Consider the following 15,118-nt stretch of genomic DNA (forward strand, 5'->3'; position numbering starts at 1 on the left):
TTGGTGAGTGTTGGATGTATTGCCACTGACTGTTCAGTTCAATTATTCAAATACATTTTTTTTACTCCTCTAGGTTATTCACATTTTCTCCTCAGACTTTCAAAAGTACTGTTGTATTTCGAGTATAAAAGCATCTTTTGTGGGGGTCTCTTTACAATGTTTTTATTTTACCACAAGGAGGTGCTGTCTTTGCATTTGTTCTCTTGAGAATGGCACAGTAGTGACATGGAAACTAATTCTGCATTTTATAAACTGCAACAGGAATACAGAGAAATAACTGACACATTAATACTCATTTATATTCCTATCACAAACGATTAAAGATTATGTATCCACATTTATTAATTGTTTTTTCTCTAATGTGACAATTTTATTGATGTTAATATCAACAAGTAAGTGCAAATAATTTCTACGTACATTTTCATGGAGCTCTATATGGAAATCACTGATAATAATACAAATATATAGTTTTCTGGGGCATAACAGTTATCTTAAAAGAATAACTTCAGAATGTGTTATTCCCACAATACAACATATTTCACAGCTTTTTAGTGTTTTAATTATGACAAATTAAATCAAGCAATTCACTAACATAATAACTTCTAAAAGTCAAAAACATTTTTTGTAAGACTCTTATTTGGATGATACTGAAATACTAAGTTAGAAGATGTGTTGTGCAGAAGTTTTGTAAAAGTGGCTCGTTTCATTAGGTGTTTTATTTTAACTCATAGTGTAGATATTTCATGCAACTTTAAAGCAAATGTTAACGTACAGATACCAGCATGTAAACAAGAGCAAATGTTATGTTGTATTTTCTGTGCTGCAGTTTCTGATGTTCCTTCAGCTGCACCTCCTTGTTTCACTCTCTCCTCTGCGCCCGATGAGAGTTTTCTCTTGGAGAGGACATCAGGCTGGAAGCTCTGAAGTTCACTCTGATTGGCTTTCTGAGGTCCTGAGTTGTGTCAGTCACTTTCTGCTTATTCACCTCATCATTCATCCGCTCTTGTGTGGCTGGCTGTTCCACTGTGCACCCAGAGGTGGCTCTGGCAGGGCCTGGGTCCCTGCCGGTGTGGAGGACAGGTAGGTGGTGCTCTTTCGTAGCTCCGTTGAGAGTGCCCACCATCACTGTCTGACTGGGGCCCCTCTCGACCATGAAGTGCACCACCTGTTGGAGCTTATAACTCTCTCTGCGGACTTTATCTGTCTCTGACAGTTTCAGCCTGGAACATAATACAAACACCAGACTGATGATTTTTAATCTCTGTAAAACTGCTGCTTTGGTGGTAGGATTTATGACCTCATCACATATCTACAGTGTTTTCCTTATGCAGCTACTGGCAACATATAACAGTGGTTCTCAAACGGAGCCTGACACACTGCCATGGGGTTCTTGAAAAGTTTTTAGATTCACCCACGAAAATGATCAAAATTTCTGTATTCTGTGTTGACATGGTGAAAATACTTTCAGTACATGTCTAATATCTTTCCAAGACTTTTTTGTGTCTTGTTTTCCACACAACTAAGTGTGCAATGATTCCAAGGGACATACATGAATGGGTCCCTGAAATATTTTCTATCTCGAATGGGTCCATAGCTGACGTACACGACCTGCATTGATATCACAATCAGGTCATGAAGAGTAATTTTCAACCAAAGCAAGGCAGAACAGCAGCAGTTTTCAACTGTACTTTGTGTGAATCACTCTTGGTCAGAACTGAGCATGTTCATTCTGCTTTACCTTCATTCATCTTACTACATCATACTGAACACTGGACCATGCAAATCTACAAATGCCAAACAAACTTCATAATGGACAGAAAAAAGCTGAATTTCATAGGAGAACAACCTACTTGTATTGTGGTCTTGTTTCAATGATCAGGCTCAGCCAACATACTTGGAGGCTCTCCTTGCTCCACTGGTTGTCCTCGTGAATATCACAGTGGGAATTCACCAGGTAGCAGCCTCCTCTGCTGACACAGTGCATGGTGTGTTCGCGTCAAGAGCGTGAACGTCAGTTATTGTCCGTTTGCACCAGAAATGCCCTTTTTGCACTTCTTACCTAAATCCAACTTGACTTTTATAACAAATCTCATAGGAAAAGAATGTGTCCTCGCCACTGTGTGTGTCTCTGTGTATCAAGTAGTCTGAGATTTGTGTGTGTTGGCAACGTCTTAAATATCAAGTCTGGTTTCTATTTTTACTCGTCTGAATCACATTGTGGTGAATGTAGTGAATGTCCTCACTCAAAACATCCTGAAGGTTGGTTTTCATTTGAAATGGAGCTTTAGCTCTTTCCATGACGTGAGCCGACCACATGAATCCAGATGAAAGTTGAGTGTGAATCCTCACTGACTTCATACATTGAGCCACTGAACATGCAACAATACTTTTTAGTTGTTTCCTGTATTTACTATGTAAACTCACAAGTTATACCAAACATGATAACCCCACCGAGGTAGAAACATATGTGTCTATAGATTTGTAACTAGTACAAAGTAGAGTTGAACTTACCCTGTGTGTGTGTGTGTGTGTGTGTGTGTGTGTGTGTGTGTGTGTGTGTGTGTGTTGACAGAAGTATAAAATTACTAATCTGTCTGATTAAGTCGCCCCATCACTTAAGAGTTAATATCCTCCCACTCCTCAGATGTCTCTCACATGTTGCAGGAAGGAGACAGCTGAACAGATCACTGACTCACAGCAGTAATCCAACTCATTCATCCAAAGCCATTCAAGTACCTTGGCCAGATTCATGCTGAGGGCTACAAAAACTGATGTTTATTAGTGACAAATTCTTCATGTCACCACCATTACCACTACATTCAAAGTAAAGGCCAGCAGAATGCATTACTTTGATAAAGAAACAGTTAGATTTGACAAAGAAAGAGTCTTGAGTTGAACAGCTGTGCGCCCAGATACTGTTTTTATTTTTGTTATGATGGACAGAAGTAAAGGAGGGGTAGGAGTCCAACACGTTTGCTGGCTAGAACTTACCAACACTGAGTTTCATCAAACTGACGGTGAAACTGAATCAGAGGGTGTATGATGGTGTGACTGAGGCAGACACTCACCCCAGTAAAAAAAGTGTATCCCAGCAACACGAGAGCCAGGATTAAATGACTTCCCTTTAATACGGAAATCTGACAAACAGATCTTGCTGTCACAGCATTAACGCAAACCAAGGAACTCAGGCATGAGCATATCATCATGTTTAGAAGTGGCAACCAGTTTTCCATCACAAGCAGGCAATTTGGAACCAATTTAATAATTATAACTTACATATTTATGGCGTCTTTTAAGGGACCCAAGGACGCTTTACATATTTGAGGGAGAAGGACATATTTAAGGAGACAGAGACAAAGACAAGGGCAGATTGTATCAGACCAGGTCATATGCATTTTTAAAAAGATGAGTTTTGCGTAGTTTTTTGAACGTCCGGGGGAATGTGTCATTGCGGATCTCTATTGGCAGAGCATTCCAGAGGGTGGGGATGGTGAGCAGACTCCGGTCAAGGATCACAGATTCCTGGATAGGGGGTAGGGTTGAGGTAGGTCAGACATGTGTTCGGAGCGAGGCATTGGAGGGATTTGTAAGTGAGGAGATGGAGGGGTTTGTGGGGATTTAACTGACAGCCAGTGAAGATGGATGAGGGTTGGGGTGACGTGCTGCCAGGGTTTGGAACAGGTGAGAACCCTGAGTTCTGCACATACTGGGGCCTGTCCAGGGCTTTGTTGGGTACCCCACACAGAACTCCATTGCAGTAGTCCAGGCAGGAGGTGATAAGGGCATGGATGAACGTTTCGGGCAACAGAGTCTGAAAGTGAGGGTTGGAGTCTGGAGATGTTTTTGAGGTGGTGGAAGGCAGTTTTGGTGACAGACTTGATGTGGGATTTAAAAATTAGGGGTGGAGTCCAGGATGACTCCCAGGTTGCGGACATCCCAGGATGGGAAGATGGTATAGCCCTCCACAGTGAGAAGCAAGTCACCCACCCTCTGGAGGAGGCCCTTGGGAGCCACAACCAAGAGCCCTGTTTAACTGCTGTTAAGTTTGAGAAGAATTGGCTGACATCCAGTAATTTTCTCTGGACCTCTCCCTAACACAACAGGTGATGACATGTTTAGCCGCATGTTGTCTTTTAACCGCTGGCTGTCGAGGTGGTGTCCTGTAAACGGTGTGGGCTTTGTAGATAATTGGCAAACTTTTTGGAGGAAACCTGGTCTTGTTAGGAGAGACGGCGTTCATCCCACTTGGGATGGAGCATCTCTCTTATCTAGGAATATTACCCAGTCTATTAAATGACAACCCAGAGTTGGGACCAGGACGCAGAGCTGCAGTGCTAAACACGTCTCTGCGCTCCCTCTGGATCAGTCACACAACCACAAACCCATAGAGATTGTGTCTGTCCACCGTCCCATTACATTATTTAAATCAAACAATAACAGAGGGAGAATTCCACACAAAAATCTAATACAAATTAACACAACCCAGTTATACTTGTCAATAAAACCTGAACAAAGTAATCAAATAACTAAACTCCAAGCATGTCTCAAGGACATAAAAACCTGGATGACCCGCAATTTTCTCTTATTAAACTCAGATAAAACAGAGGTTCTAATACTTGGCCCTAAACACCTTAGAGATACATTATCTAACGATATAGCTGCGCTAGACGACATTGCCCTTGCTTCCAATGAAACAGTCAGGAACTTGGGAGTGATCTTCGATCCTGATTTATCCTTTAATTCTCACTTAAAACAAATTTCTAGGACAGCCTTTTTTCACTTGCGTAATATCTCCAAAATCAGACATGTCCTTTCTCAAAAGGATGCAGAAAAACTAATCCACGCCTTTGTTACATCCAGACTGGATTATTGTAATTCCTTATTATCAGGCTCCAGCAGTAAGTCGTTAAAGACTCTGCAGCTTGTCCAAAATGCCGCAGCACGTGTCCTGACAAGAACCAAGAAAAGAGAGCACATTTCTCCAGTATTAGCTTCGCTACACTGGCTTCCGGTTAAATCTAGAATAGAATTTAAAATTCTCCTCCTCACCTTCAAGGCCCTTAACAATATGGCACCATTATATCTTAAAGAGCTGTTAGTACCTTATCAACCCACTAGAGCACTGCGCTCCCAGAATTCAGGCTTACTTGTCGTCCCTAAAGTCTCTAAAAGTAGAGTAGGAGCCAGAGCTTTCAGCTATCAAGCTCCTCTCCTGTGGAATCATCTCCCACTTTCAGTTCGGGAGGCAGACACCATCTGTACGTTTAAGAGTAGGCTTAAAACCTTCCTTTTTGATAAAGCTTATAGTTAGAGCTGGTCCAGGCTTGTCCTAGACCTGCTCTTAGTTAGGCTGCTATAAGTCTAGAAGGTCGGGGGACACATGACACACGGAGCTTCTCTTTCCAGCTTCTCCTTCCTCTTCTCAATCGTTATCACATCAAAGGAATTCATATCCCATCAATACATGTTACAGACTTGACTTCTTCCCCGGAGTCCCTTTGCCTTATCGTCCGCAGATCCAGGGCCGCGGCTGTGGCCACATCATGGATTAGGATCTGTGGATCACGTATCAGAGGTCGTAATGGTGGATCCAGTATGGCGGATTCTGCATCGTGCTGGCTGATCGTGATAATAAAGGCAGATCCTTTATCGTGTTGGCATCAGATACTGGTAGTGGACCACGACCGAGGTGGCAGCTGATGATGGATCCTAATGGCGGCAGTGGACAATGACTGTGGACTATAGTGGCATCCGATCTTGATGGTGGATCATGATCTTGCTGGCTGCTGACCATGGACTATGATTGCAGCAGGACTGCTCGATACATAGTATTTCTCCTCAGACACTTGACCATTAATGACATTAATCCACCAATTCACTGACCTTCAGTTATACTTCAAAATGTTTACCCTAATCAATGCTGCTAAAACCTTTATCTTGATGTTCTCCTTTACACTTGACATCCATTGCACTTCTGTCCGTCCTGGGAGAGGGATCCCTCACATGTGGCTCTCTCTGAGGTTTCTACGTTCTTTTTTCCCTGTTAAAAGGGTTTTTAAGTAGTTTTTCCTTACTCTTGTTGAGGGTTAAGGGCAGAGGATGTCACACCATGTTAAAGCCCTATGAGACAAATTGTGATTTGTGAATATGGGCTATACAAATAAAATTTGATTGATTGATTGATTTAATGCCATGGAGGCAGTTGACAAGGGACTGTGGGGGAAGTTGGGTGGAGGGTTTGGTGCTGAGATATAGCTGAGTGTTGTCAGCGTAACAGTGGAAATTTAGTCCATGGTGACGGATAATCTGACCAAGTGGTAGCATGTATATTGTGAAGAGGCCAAGCACAGAGCCTTGAGGAACGCCATGGTCGACTGGTGCTAGGAAGGAGCAGGAGTTTCTGATATTGACAAACTGTTTCCTGTTGGAGAGGTAGCACTGGAACCAAGCAAGAGCTTTACCGGTGATGCAGAGGTGGTCAGACAGGTGGTTGATGAGGAGGGTGTGGGAAACTGTATCGAAGGCTGCAGATAGGTCCAGTAGGATGAGGATGCTGATGTGAATATGTAGACTTCACTTTCATTAACTTCACCAAGGAGGTTGTTTTCATCTGCATTTGTCTGTTAGTTGCAGCACTACACAAAAACTACTGGATGGATTACCACGAGCCTTGGTGGAAGAATGTTGTATGGGTCAGGGGAGATCCCACTAAATCTTGGTGCGGATCCCAAATTTGTATCACTTAACAGGTAGGTGGTTTTTTTTGACAATTTTACTTATTTCCCAGGAAATAATTTATGGATATTGAAGAAAAAAATTATATTTCTGTGCGTGTGTGTAATTTGGTGCAGTCTGATTGAAATGAAGGGGACTCTTGGGCCTTGACTGAGGTATGCGCTCTGCTGAGTCATTCTAGTTTCACTAATGCAGCCGTTACTAGACCTCACTTATTATTTAAAACGTACAGAAAGAACAAACATAAAATGACTTTAGTCAAACAATGGCTTTATTATCACACATTCAAATATACAGTAAATTTCTCTCAGACTGGCGTCAAGTCTGACAAACAATTCAAACAATAACACAAAAGGAACAATGATGTCCTGCAGCACAATCTCCAAAACTGTAGTCGTATGAACCTCAAATCTTAGATTTTTTTCCCACCAACATATTAATGATAAAGCATTGTCACAGATTGAAGTAAAACTGTATCTCCTCTAATGAATTATATTAGTTATTCATTTACTGAATAACAGCCAGGACAAAATGTGCCATTCACTGTATCAAAAAAGACATTAGCTGAACCAGGCCGGCCTCTTCCTGGCCCTCTCCACTATCCTCTTGTCTTTGTCCTGCTGGCTTGGTGTCTCGCCCTCATACAGCACCACCGACTCCATTGTCGGCGCCCTCAGCGGGCCTCCTTCCATTGCTTGGATCTGTTGACGAATCCGACCGGTCTCCTTGCACACCTTGGCGTAACAGACGCCGCACAGGATGTGTTTCTGCTTCAAGTGGCCACACTCTGAGCACGGCTCGATGTTGGTCTGAGAGAGATAGCGAGAGAGAAAGAGCAAGAAAGAGAGTGAAGATGTGGATCAAGATATGTCAGGGCAACAGTAAATAAAAACTCAGGTCTTTCATTTACGACTCCTGTTTCCTCATTGTCTCGCTGCTTGGTCCCTAACACTGATAAATGCAGTTCTTGAACAACTTCTGTACAAACTAAGTCTCAAAAGGTAAAAGTGAGTGGATTATTGTGATAAATTAGAGGTGTACTGATACCTTTATTCCAAAATGATGTAAGTGCTAATGAAATAATGTGCATCATCAGTCACATTTAACAACAGGGGTCCTAAACACAACGGTTTCGCTTAGTTTGAATTTTTGTTATAATCTTAATTGCCACATATATTCTGTGATATACACATAAAATAATAATAAACTTTATTTGTATAGCACCTTTCATACAAGAAATACAGCTTAAAGTGCTTTACATACTATATAGGTAAAATATAAACGAGCCACAAACACTCCACCCAACCCTGCATCGGCATAGTGATGAGTAGATAATGAGTAAAGTTTCATTTTTGAGTGAACTATCCCTTTAAGTTTATTCAGGGGACTTGGACTTGCTGATATTTCAATAGACACTAGTAAAATCACACCTTGAAATGTGGGTGTTCTCAAACTTGTGTCTAATAGTGTATATACTCTGTACATGGACATACTGTACACCCACTAAGCACTTTGTTATGAACATCATTATACTCTGTAGGGTTCCTTCTGTTTGTACTCTAAACAAATTGAATTATTAGTGGGTGGAGCCTCTTTGAGGAGATCTAACTCAAGCCTGATCCGGTGTACCTTAACTTTCAGGAGTTTGCTGTCAGCTCTCCTCCTGGTGCGGTTGACCTCTATGGTTCGTCTCTTCTTGGGCACTGCCATCCACATGATGCTGTCCTGCAGAGCAGAGGGCTGCTCCTGCTCCTCCTGAGGCTGGAGCTGAGGCAGGAAGCTGGGACCACTGACTGCCAGAGCCGGAGCTGCACACAGGAGAAATAAAAACACAAACATGCATCTTCTCTTGTCACTGATCCGTTAGCTGACGTGAATGTCCAGAGCTCCAGGCGGTGAACTCACCCAGATGAGGGTCTAATCCTGCCGCCTGCAGGAGTCTGCACTCGATGCGCAGCAAAGAGCATCTGAGGCTGTTCACTAAAGCCGCTAAATTCATCTTTAAATCTGCCAGCACGTTTCTTCTTTCAACATGTCAGACAGCTCTCGGTCACTCAGTCGGATGACGTCACTACGCGGCGACAACACGCTACACTTCTTCTTCTGTTTGAGTTCCCGGAAGACAAGACGGCTTTTGGTGATTCATCACCATCTACTGGTTAACTATCAAATTACGCCCTCCCAGTAACAAAATAACAAAACATAAACCAAATCAAGTCTGTTCTCCATGAACTTACTAGTTCCATAGATATTTTCGTTTAAAAAAGTTTATTCCATGACTTTCAATTGAAATATTACTATTTATATGTAAAGATGTTTTATCAAATGTTGTAGTAAGAATACATTTGATTTATGTGCATTTCTTTTGTATTATTTCAATTCAAGCTCATAAAGTTTATAGTGGACATACAACTAACATTGATTTATGATTAATCTCTTACCGTAACACCAATTGTGTTGCATTGATGTGATAATGTAAATTATAATAATGAACCATTAAGAAAACGAAATATAATTTAAAAAATGTATTTGATCTAAAAATATATTTTTAATCTCAGAAGACTAAGAACAAAATTACAATGAGAAGCTTTTCTTTTTGTAAAACCTGTCATTTGTATTTGTTTTCAGACGTAATGCTTCAGCTCATGATAACATAACGGGAGGTGTTGTGTGCTCAGTCTTTATAGGTGGCGGTAAACACACTGAAGCAGTTTTACAACTCTCCGCTCACTCACAGTAGAAGAAGAAGTAGAAGACGAACAAGATGGCGGAACGAGGCTACAGTTTCTCCCTCACCACATTTAGGTAAACTTTGTTAAAATTATCATAAAATGAAAAAAGACACAAAAGTGTTGCCTGTAGTGATTACTACACTTTAACAGTTTGATCAAATGTATGCACATATTTCTGTTTTAATCTGGGGAGAGGGTTTCGGGAGCCGCTCTGGTTGATGCACTGTCATTGCAATGAATCGGCTAACTGCTAGCATGGCGGCTAATAGGTTTTTAAATGAGACGCTCTTATCTTTATTCTCCCTGATGTAGATATTTAAAACCCTTGAAAATGTTTTGTTTTTGAGCCAATAACCGAACAGACTGAAACGGCTCGGTGCTTCATGCTAGAGGCATGTGTCTGTTTAGCTAGCGCTAACTTAGCTCACATGAGTCAGTTGTTTTAGCTTTTGCTTTCAATTTCGCCTGTGGAAATTGCTAACGCTAATTCCGGGTTTTCAGAATAAAGTTGTTGGTGAATCTGCATTAAATTTCTTTTCCACTCTGCAGCATATAAACGTAATTTCCTTCTCTGTGTTTCTTCCTGCAGCCCTTCGGGGAAACTGGTCCAGATTGAATATGCACTGGCAGCTGTAGCAGCCGGAGCTCCCTCAGTTGGCATCAAAGGTATGAACTCCTGGAAATCATGGATCATAATAAACTGGGTTTTGGGTCAAATCTGCATCTCTGGCCTTTGATGATTTTTGACGGGTTGTTGATTAAATACAGGAAATGCTTTAGATATACAGTGGTAATTATATTGGATAATAAACCACATACGTTACATTAGACTGTTTGCAGAAAGGATGACAATCTGCAGCAACATTCATTACTGTGGTGTTTTTTTAATGCAGAAATTAGATGTAAATGATTTCTGACATAGTGTCACTGCTTTGGAGGAATTTCTTTTGACTTGGATTAAATGCCAGGTGCAGATGGCAGTGTGACATAAGCTTAAATGTGGCAGCGGTTACCAGTAAGGAATTTTTAACCTTAAAAACAAAACTCAAAATGCTTATAAGTAATATAACGCTATAGTTAATCCTATATGTCAACAGCATTTTGTCATACAATTAAAGCCTTGTCATGTATCTGAACAAGTCAGTGAGTTATCCTGACACACTGAAGCAGCAACTAAAGCTGTTACCAGCATCCTTAGGGGCTGCATTACATTTAATTACATAGTTTAAACAAGTTAGAAAATTATTACCACTAGTTTGGATTTGTGCTGACATTAACTGTGGTATTCTCATTGAATTTCAGCTTCCAATGGAGTTGTCCTGGCAACAGAGAAGAAACAGAAGTCCATTCTGTATGATGAGCAGAGTGTCCATAAAGTGGAGCCCATCACTAAGCACATAGGCATGGTCTACAGTGGCATGGGGCCTGACTACAGGTGGGTACTCTCAAACAGATTGTCTTTGTTTTCTAATTTCAGACAAGTGTCTTTCTATGTGATGTCCATCAGCTTCTAAATTTCAATACAGAAAAACATGGAGAAAAAAAACTGACATTGTTCACTAGCAGCTACAACAAAACTATTCCTAGTCTTATCCCAGGTTTTGCATGTTTAAGCACTTAAATTGTCCATTGTAAAAATATTGGCAAAGCATTACCATAAAGTATTAAAATTGATATTCCACTCTCCAGACAGCTACTGATGGCTTGTACTCCATCGTGAGATTTTCTCAGTGGTGATGAGTTTGGACTACTGGCAGTATTATGTGTTTCTTCTGTGATCTATCTGATAATTTTGTCTTCAGTGACTTGAGCTTAAATAGGCTGTATGCCAGTTACATTTGTTGCTACATAGCCAGTGATACTAGTTAAATTAGTTACTAGCAGGAAAGGTGCAGTATCAAACTTCATTCTTCCCACAGCTGTCTCCAGCGGTAGAAAGCAACACCAATTTTCACTTTTGGTTAATGTCTATTTTTATCTGTTTATTTTTCTTCTACTGAAGTTAGCTTGCTAACCAGCTATTTCTATCCTGGCTAGCCTCTATTGTCTAGAAAAAACTAGAGCCACTGTAGCATTAGTGCTGCTCAGATGGCATATTATGACCTTTTGTGTGGTAAATGCAGCAATGGCCGAAGCTCTTGGCAAGTGACTGTAACCAGCATCTGCTCTTAGCAAGAAATCACGTTCAGGGGCAGAGAAAACTGACAACAGGCTCCTTTGATGGATTGTTCACATATACACAATCAAACTCTGTGGCGAGTACGGCTGCAGCCATGCATCCCATGCTATACTACAGATTCATTATAGGCATAGTAGAGCTAACCATATGCCTTGTACCCAACCAAACTTATGACATTGGTGAGTTCCATGTGCAGTGGTTGTAAGAACAAAATATAACCATTTATTGTGTGTAGAAGATTAACAAAAACACAGTTCAGGCCTTTGTTGGCTTTGTACATGAAAAAATCCAGAAGCTGCCCAGTTAGTTTTTCTGACTGCCTAACCTCACATATTCAAAAAGCTTATTGAGTTGTGTTCTCTTTGCAGGGTTCTAGTGCGACGAGCCCGGAAGTTGGCACAACAGTACTTCCTGGTTTACCAGGAGCCAATTCCCACAGGCCAGCTTGTCCAGAGAGTTGCCTCTGTAATGCAGGAGTACACACAGTCTGGGTGTGTATTAACTAAGATGCACGAATATGCAGATACGTCACTGTTGTATTTATAGGTTAGATATATTCGGTCAGAATATTTACCTTGTGGTCTTTTTTCAGTGGTGTGCGTCCATTTGGCGTATCATTGCTGATAGCTGGATGGGATGAAGACCACCCCTACCTGTTCCAGTCAGACCCCTCTGTAAGTTGTTTTCATACTCAAGTTAATATTTGTTAAAAAACAATATTTGTCCTCGGTTAATGTGCCCTTAACAGCAAATAGTTTAACTGTAATTTTTCAAGAAATTGACATCAAAATATATCTGAATTGCTTTTAAGAATGAACTGCTCATTTTGTCTTGGGTTAACTGATAATTTCCAGGAGGTGACACACAAACCTGTTAGTTATACCGTGTATAACATGCAGATCCTGTCTGTTTGTAATGTGCTCAGCAATTACACATTCACCCTCAGGCTACATCCATTCTACTATGTATTTTGGTTTTAAAGCTAAATTAATCTTTGTCCAGATGAGTGTTTTAGCTCCCCATCAGTAATCCCTATCAGTTATCCATACTAACACAATTCACGTACACAAGGCATGTGTTAGGCAGTGTAAACAGGAAGTAGATTTCCTATTCTGCACTGGGTTGCTTACTTGGAGAATTACCTGATATGAACGAGAATGGTGAAAAGTAAGAGAAGGGATTTCTTATCCTGAGTCCTGACTCACAAGAACCAGGAAGTCAATGTGGGTTTTTGCACGTCCATATTACTTTGTAGCTCCAGAGTTTCCAAATAAAATGGGTCTAGCAGTGCTCCCAAGTAGTGTTGACGACAGGCGTGTACATAGCAACAGTGATGCAATTTTAAATTAGAATGTACTAATGTGGGATGTAACCTCAGTCTGCAGTGATTTTAATGTGAAGATTATATTATTTTTAATTCTCTGTACTTCAGATGATAACATACTTAATGGCCTAAAGAGTTTTTTCTTCTTGATTGGCAGGGTGCATATTTTGCATGGAAAGCCACAGCCATGGGAAAGAACTACGTTAACGGAAAAACATTCCTTGAGAAAAGGTATGCGTCTACAATTATAAATTTATTTTTTAATCATGCAAATCATGTTACAAGTACATATATGGATTATGATCATATGTGCTGGGTTTGATACACACGACACAGACTGGTAGATGACCACTTTGTTTTCCATCTCCAGGTATAACAATGATCTGGAACTGGAAGATGCCATCCACACAGCCATCTTGACATTGAAGGTATGTTGTTTATTCATTTAAAAAAAATACCCAGTTTGGTTGGATTCTCTTACTTATACACTGTTTCTCTCCACTATTATTCTCAGTCATTGACACTGCTCTATCTCTGTGTTACAGGAGAGTTTTGAGGGTCAGATGACAGAGGAGAACATTGAGGTGGGGATCTGCAACGAGGCCGGCTTCAAAAGACTCACCCCAGCAGAGGTGAAAGACTACCTGGCTGCCATCGCATGATCAGGTCCTGCCTGGTGCGGGGGCTCGCTGGCCACATTTCAAGACAAAGACACAGCAGCAGAGTAGCCAACAGTCTCATGACACAAACCACGGTTATTCATATTTTCATACCTTGACTATATTCAGGATTATTAATGTGAGATGATAGAATCAGACTTGTCCAGAGCTATTTACCTAAAGAGATGGCTTTTGTGTGTGTGTGCAGCTGACTTGGCTACCACTCACAAGCGCATTAACCAGACTCATTGGCTGCGAGATGGCAGATGTTGTCTCATAACTAATTGGCTTTGTGAAATGTGAAATGAGACAGTTGGCTGCTGTGCTTACAGAAAGGAATGTGGGGTCTGAGTGAAGTCTCAAGTCTACTGTTGAATCCTTCACTTTTCTTCTTTCTCGATTCTGTTGCTACAGCAATACCATCGCTTTACAAATTGAATACTGTTGCATTAAGTATTTGTGCAAAGTGGAACTGCTTTTCAGCGTTACCAAGTGTGACAAATGACCTGGCAAAAAAAACTGAAATGCTAACAAGACTAATGCCTATTAGAACTATTACATCTGTCTGGGGGGGTGATTGATCATGGACATTGACGTGTCCCTGATCATTACCCACCTGAATTTCATCTGTACCTCAACACACTGTAGGAGAATAAACAAAGGAGAACAAGAAGGGAGGATACAATGGAATATTGTGAGAATTTACAGTCAGGATCTGGTTGCCTGTACAGCAGTTTTACACATTGTACTTTTTTTTCAGGCTAGAAACAATTCTAGAGTTTGTATTTTCTCTTCTGTAATCTGTCCCATTCAAATAAAACAATTAGTTTATTTTGACTCTGTTTTACATTATTTTGCTTGGAGATGGCAGCTCAGAGCCAGGCTATAATTAAATGTGTGTTATCCTAATATACAGCCAGAACAAACATATGGAGCCTCAAAGTATAAGATGGACTTAAAAATTAGTTTCAGCCCCTTTCCACATCCACAACTACTGTCTGAGTAGCATTGTTCATGGAATTATCGGAGTGTGCAGACGGATTTTAGTGGTAATACAATTGTAAGAGTAATACTATCTATATCTTGAATAAATGTAATAGTTTTTATGCAAGGAGAAAACAGTACACCAACTTTTATCTGATAAAACTTAACAATGAAAACAAAGTTCCTAATGCACCTATAACTATTGGCGGTGGCATTGATGAGGCTACAAATGTATATCAAGATCTTATAACTTATAATTTACTCTATAAGTTGTTCTTCGTATACATGTATGTATGGACACATCAAACACTATATAAAGTTAAAATATGTTAAATTATAAGAAATCTACATACTGTCCATGTATGTAGAGAGATGTAATAGACTGTCTATAAAGTTAAAATAATATATAAGTTAAGTTTATAAAAAATCTTTATATACAGTCCATGTATGTATGTACACTTAAAGACTGTTTATAAACTTAAAATAATATATAAGTTATAATATA

At 40.3% G+C, this 15,118-nt stretch overlaps 3 protein-coding genes across 4 annotated transcripts; 1 reads left to right on the plus strand and 2 right to left on the minus strand.

The window, feature by feature from the left end:
* Positions 1-175: 175 nt before the first annotated feature.
* On the minus strand, positions 176-2,149 carry zmp:0000000930 (telethonin). 2 transcript variants are annotated; one of them, XM_034612407.1, is made up of 2 exons: positions 1,851-2,149; positions 176-1,244 (listed from the first exon to the last, which is right to left on the minus strand). In XM_034612407.1, exons 1-2 carry the CDS (start codon positions 1,982-1,984, stop codon positions 860-862), a joined length of 519 nt encoding a protein of 172 aa, XP_034468298.1. In that variant the 5' UTR covers positions 1,985-2,149; the 3' UTR covers positions 176-859. The 2 variants fall into 2 exon arrangements, with proteins under 2 accessions (XP_034468298.1, XP_034468300.1); XM_034612409.1 differs by having other exon boundaries at positions 176-1,220; positions 1,851-2,148.
* A 4,835-nt stretch (positions 2,150-6,984) lies between these two features.
* Positions 6,985-8,825, minus strand: mrpl32 (mitochondrial ribosomal protein L32). The gene is made up of 3 exons (XM_034612413.1): positions 8,641-8,825; positions 8,365-8,543; positions 6,985-7,544 (listed from the first exon to the last, which is right to left on the minus strand). Exons 1-3 carry the CDS (start codon positions 8,732-8,734, stop codon positions 7,296-7,298), a joined length of 522 nt encoding a protein of 173 aa, XP_034468304.1. The 5' UTR covers positions 8,735-8,825; the 3' UTR covers positions 6,985-7,295.
* Positions 8,826-9,402: 577 nt separating this feature from the next.
* Positions 9,403-14,460, plus strand: psma2 (proteasome 20S subunit alpha 2). The gene is made up of 8 exons (XM_034612414.1): positions 9,403-9,540; positions 10,057-10,133; positions 10,770-10,902; positions 12,015-12,137; positions 12,239-12,320; positions 13,128-13,201; positions 13,341-13,398; positions 13,516-14,460. The coding sequence occupies exons 1-8, from the start codon at positions 9,500-9,502 to the stop codon at positions 13,630-13,632; spliced, it is 705 nt and encodes a 234-aa protein (XP_034468305.1). The 5' UTR covers positions 9,403-9,499; the 3' UTR covers positions 13,633-14,460.
* The last annotated feature ends 658 nt before the right edge of the window (positions 14,461-15,118 follow it).

The sequence above is a fragment of the Hippoglossus hippoglossus genome, chromosome 16, assembly GCF_009819705.1.
Source record: "Hippoglossus hippoglossus isolate fHipHip1 chromosome 16, fHipHip1.pri, whole genome shotgun sequence".
NCBI classification, from domain to species: domain Eukaryota; kingdom Metazoa; phylum Chordata; class Actinopteri; order Pleuronectiformes; family Pleuronectidae; genus Hippoglossus; species Hippoglossus hippoglossus.

Coding starts and splice junctions, on each gene's coding strand:
- zmp:0000000930 (XM_034612407.1), bottom strand. CDS start 1,984: ATGCACTGTGTCAGCAGAGGAGGCTGCTACCTGGTGAATTCCCACTGT. Junction 1,245..1,850: donor GAAACAAGACCACAATACAA/GTAGGTTGTTCT, acceptor AAAAATCATCAG/TCTGGTGTTTGTATTATGTT.
- mrpl32 (XM_034612413.1), bottom strand. CDS start 8,734: ATGAATTTAGCGGCTTTAGTGAACAGCCTCAGATGCTCTTTGCTGCGC. Junction 8,544..8,640: donor AGGATTAGACCCTCATCTGG/GTGAGTTCACCG, acceptor TCCTGTGTGCAG/CTCCGGCTCTGGCAGTCAGT. Junction 7,545..8,364: donor GCAAACTCCTGAAAGTTAAG/GTACACCGGATC, acceptor TATCTCTCTCAG/ACCAACATCGAGCCGTGCTC.
- psma2 (XM_034612414.1), top strand. CDS start 9,500: ATGGCGGAACGAGGCTACAGTTTCTCCCTCACCACATTTAG. Junction 9,541..10,056: donor TTCTCCCTCACCACATTTAG/GTAAACTTTGTT, acceptor TTCTTCCTGCAG/CCCTTCGGGGAAACTGGTCC. Junction 13,202..13,340: donor AAAACATTCCTTGAGAAAAG/GTATGCGTCTAC, acceptor TTCCATCTCCAG/GTATAACAATGATCTGGAAC.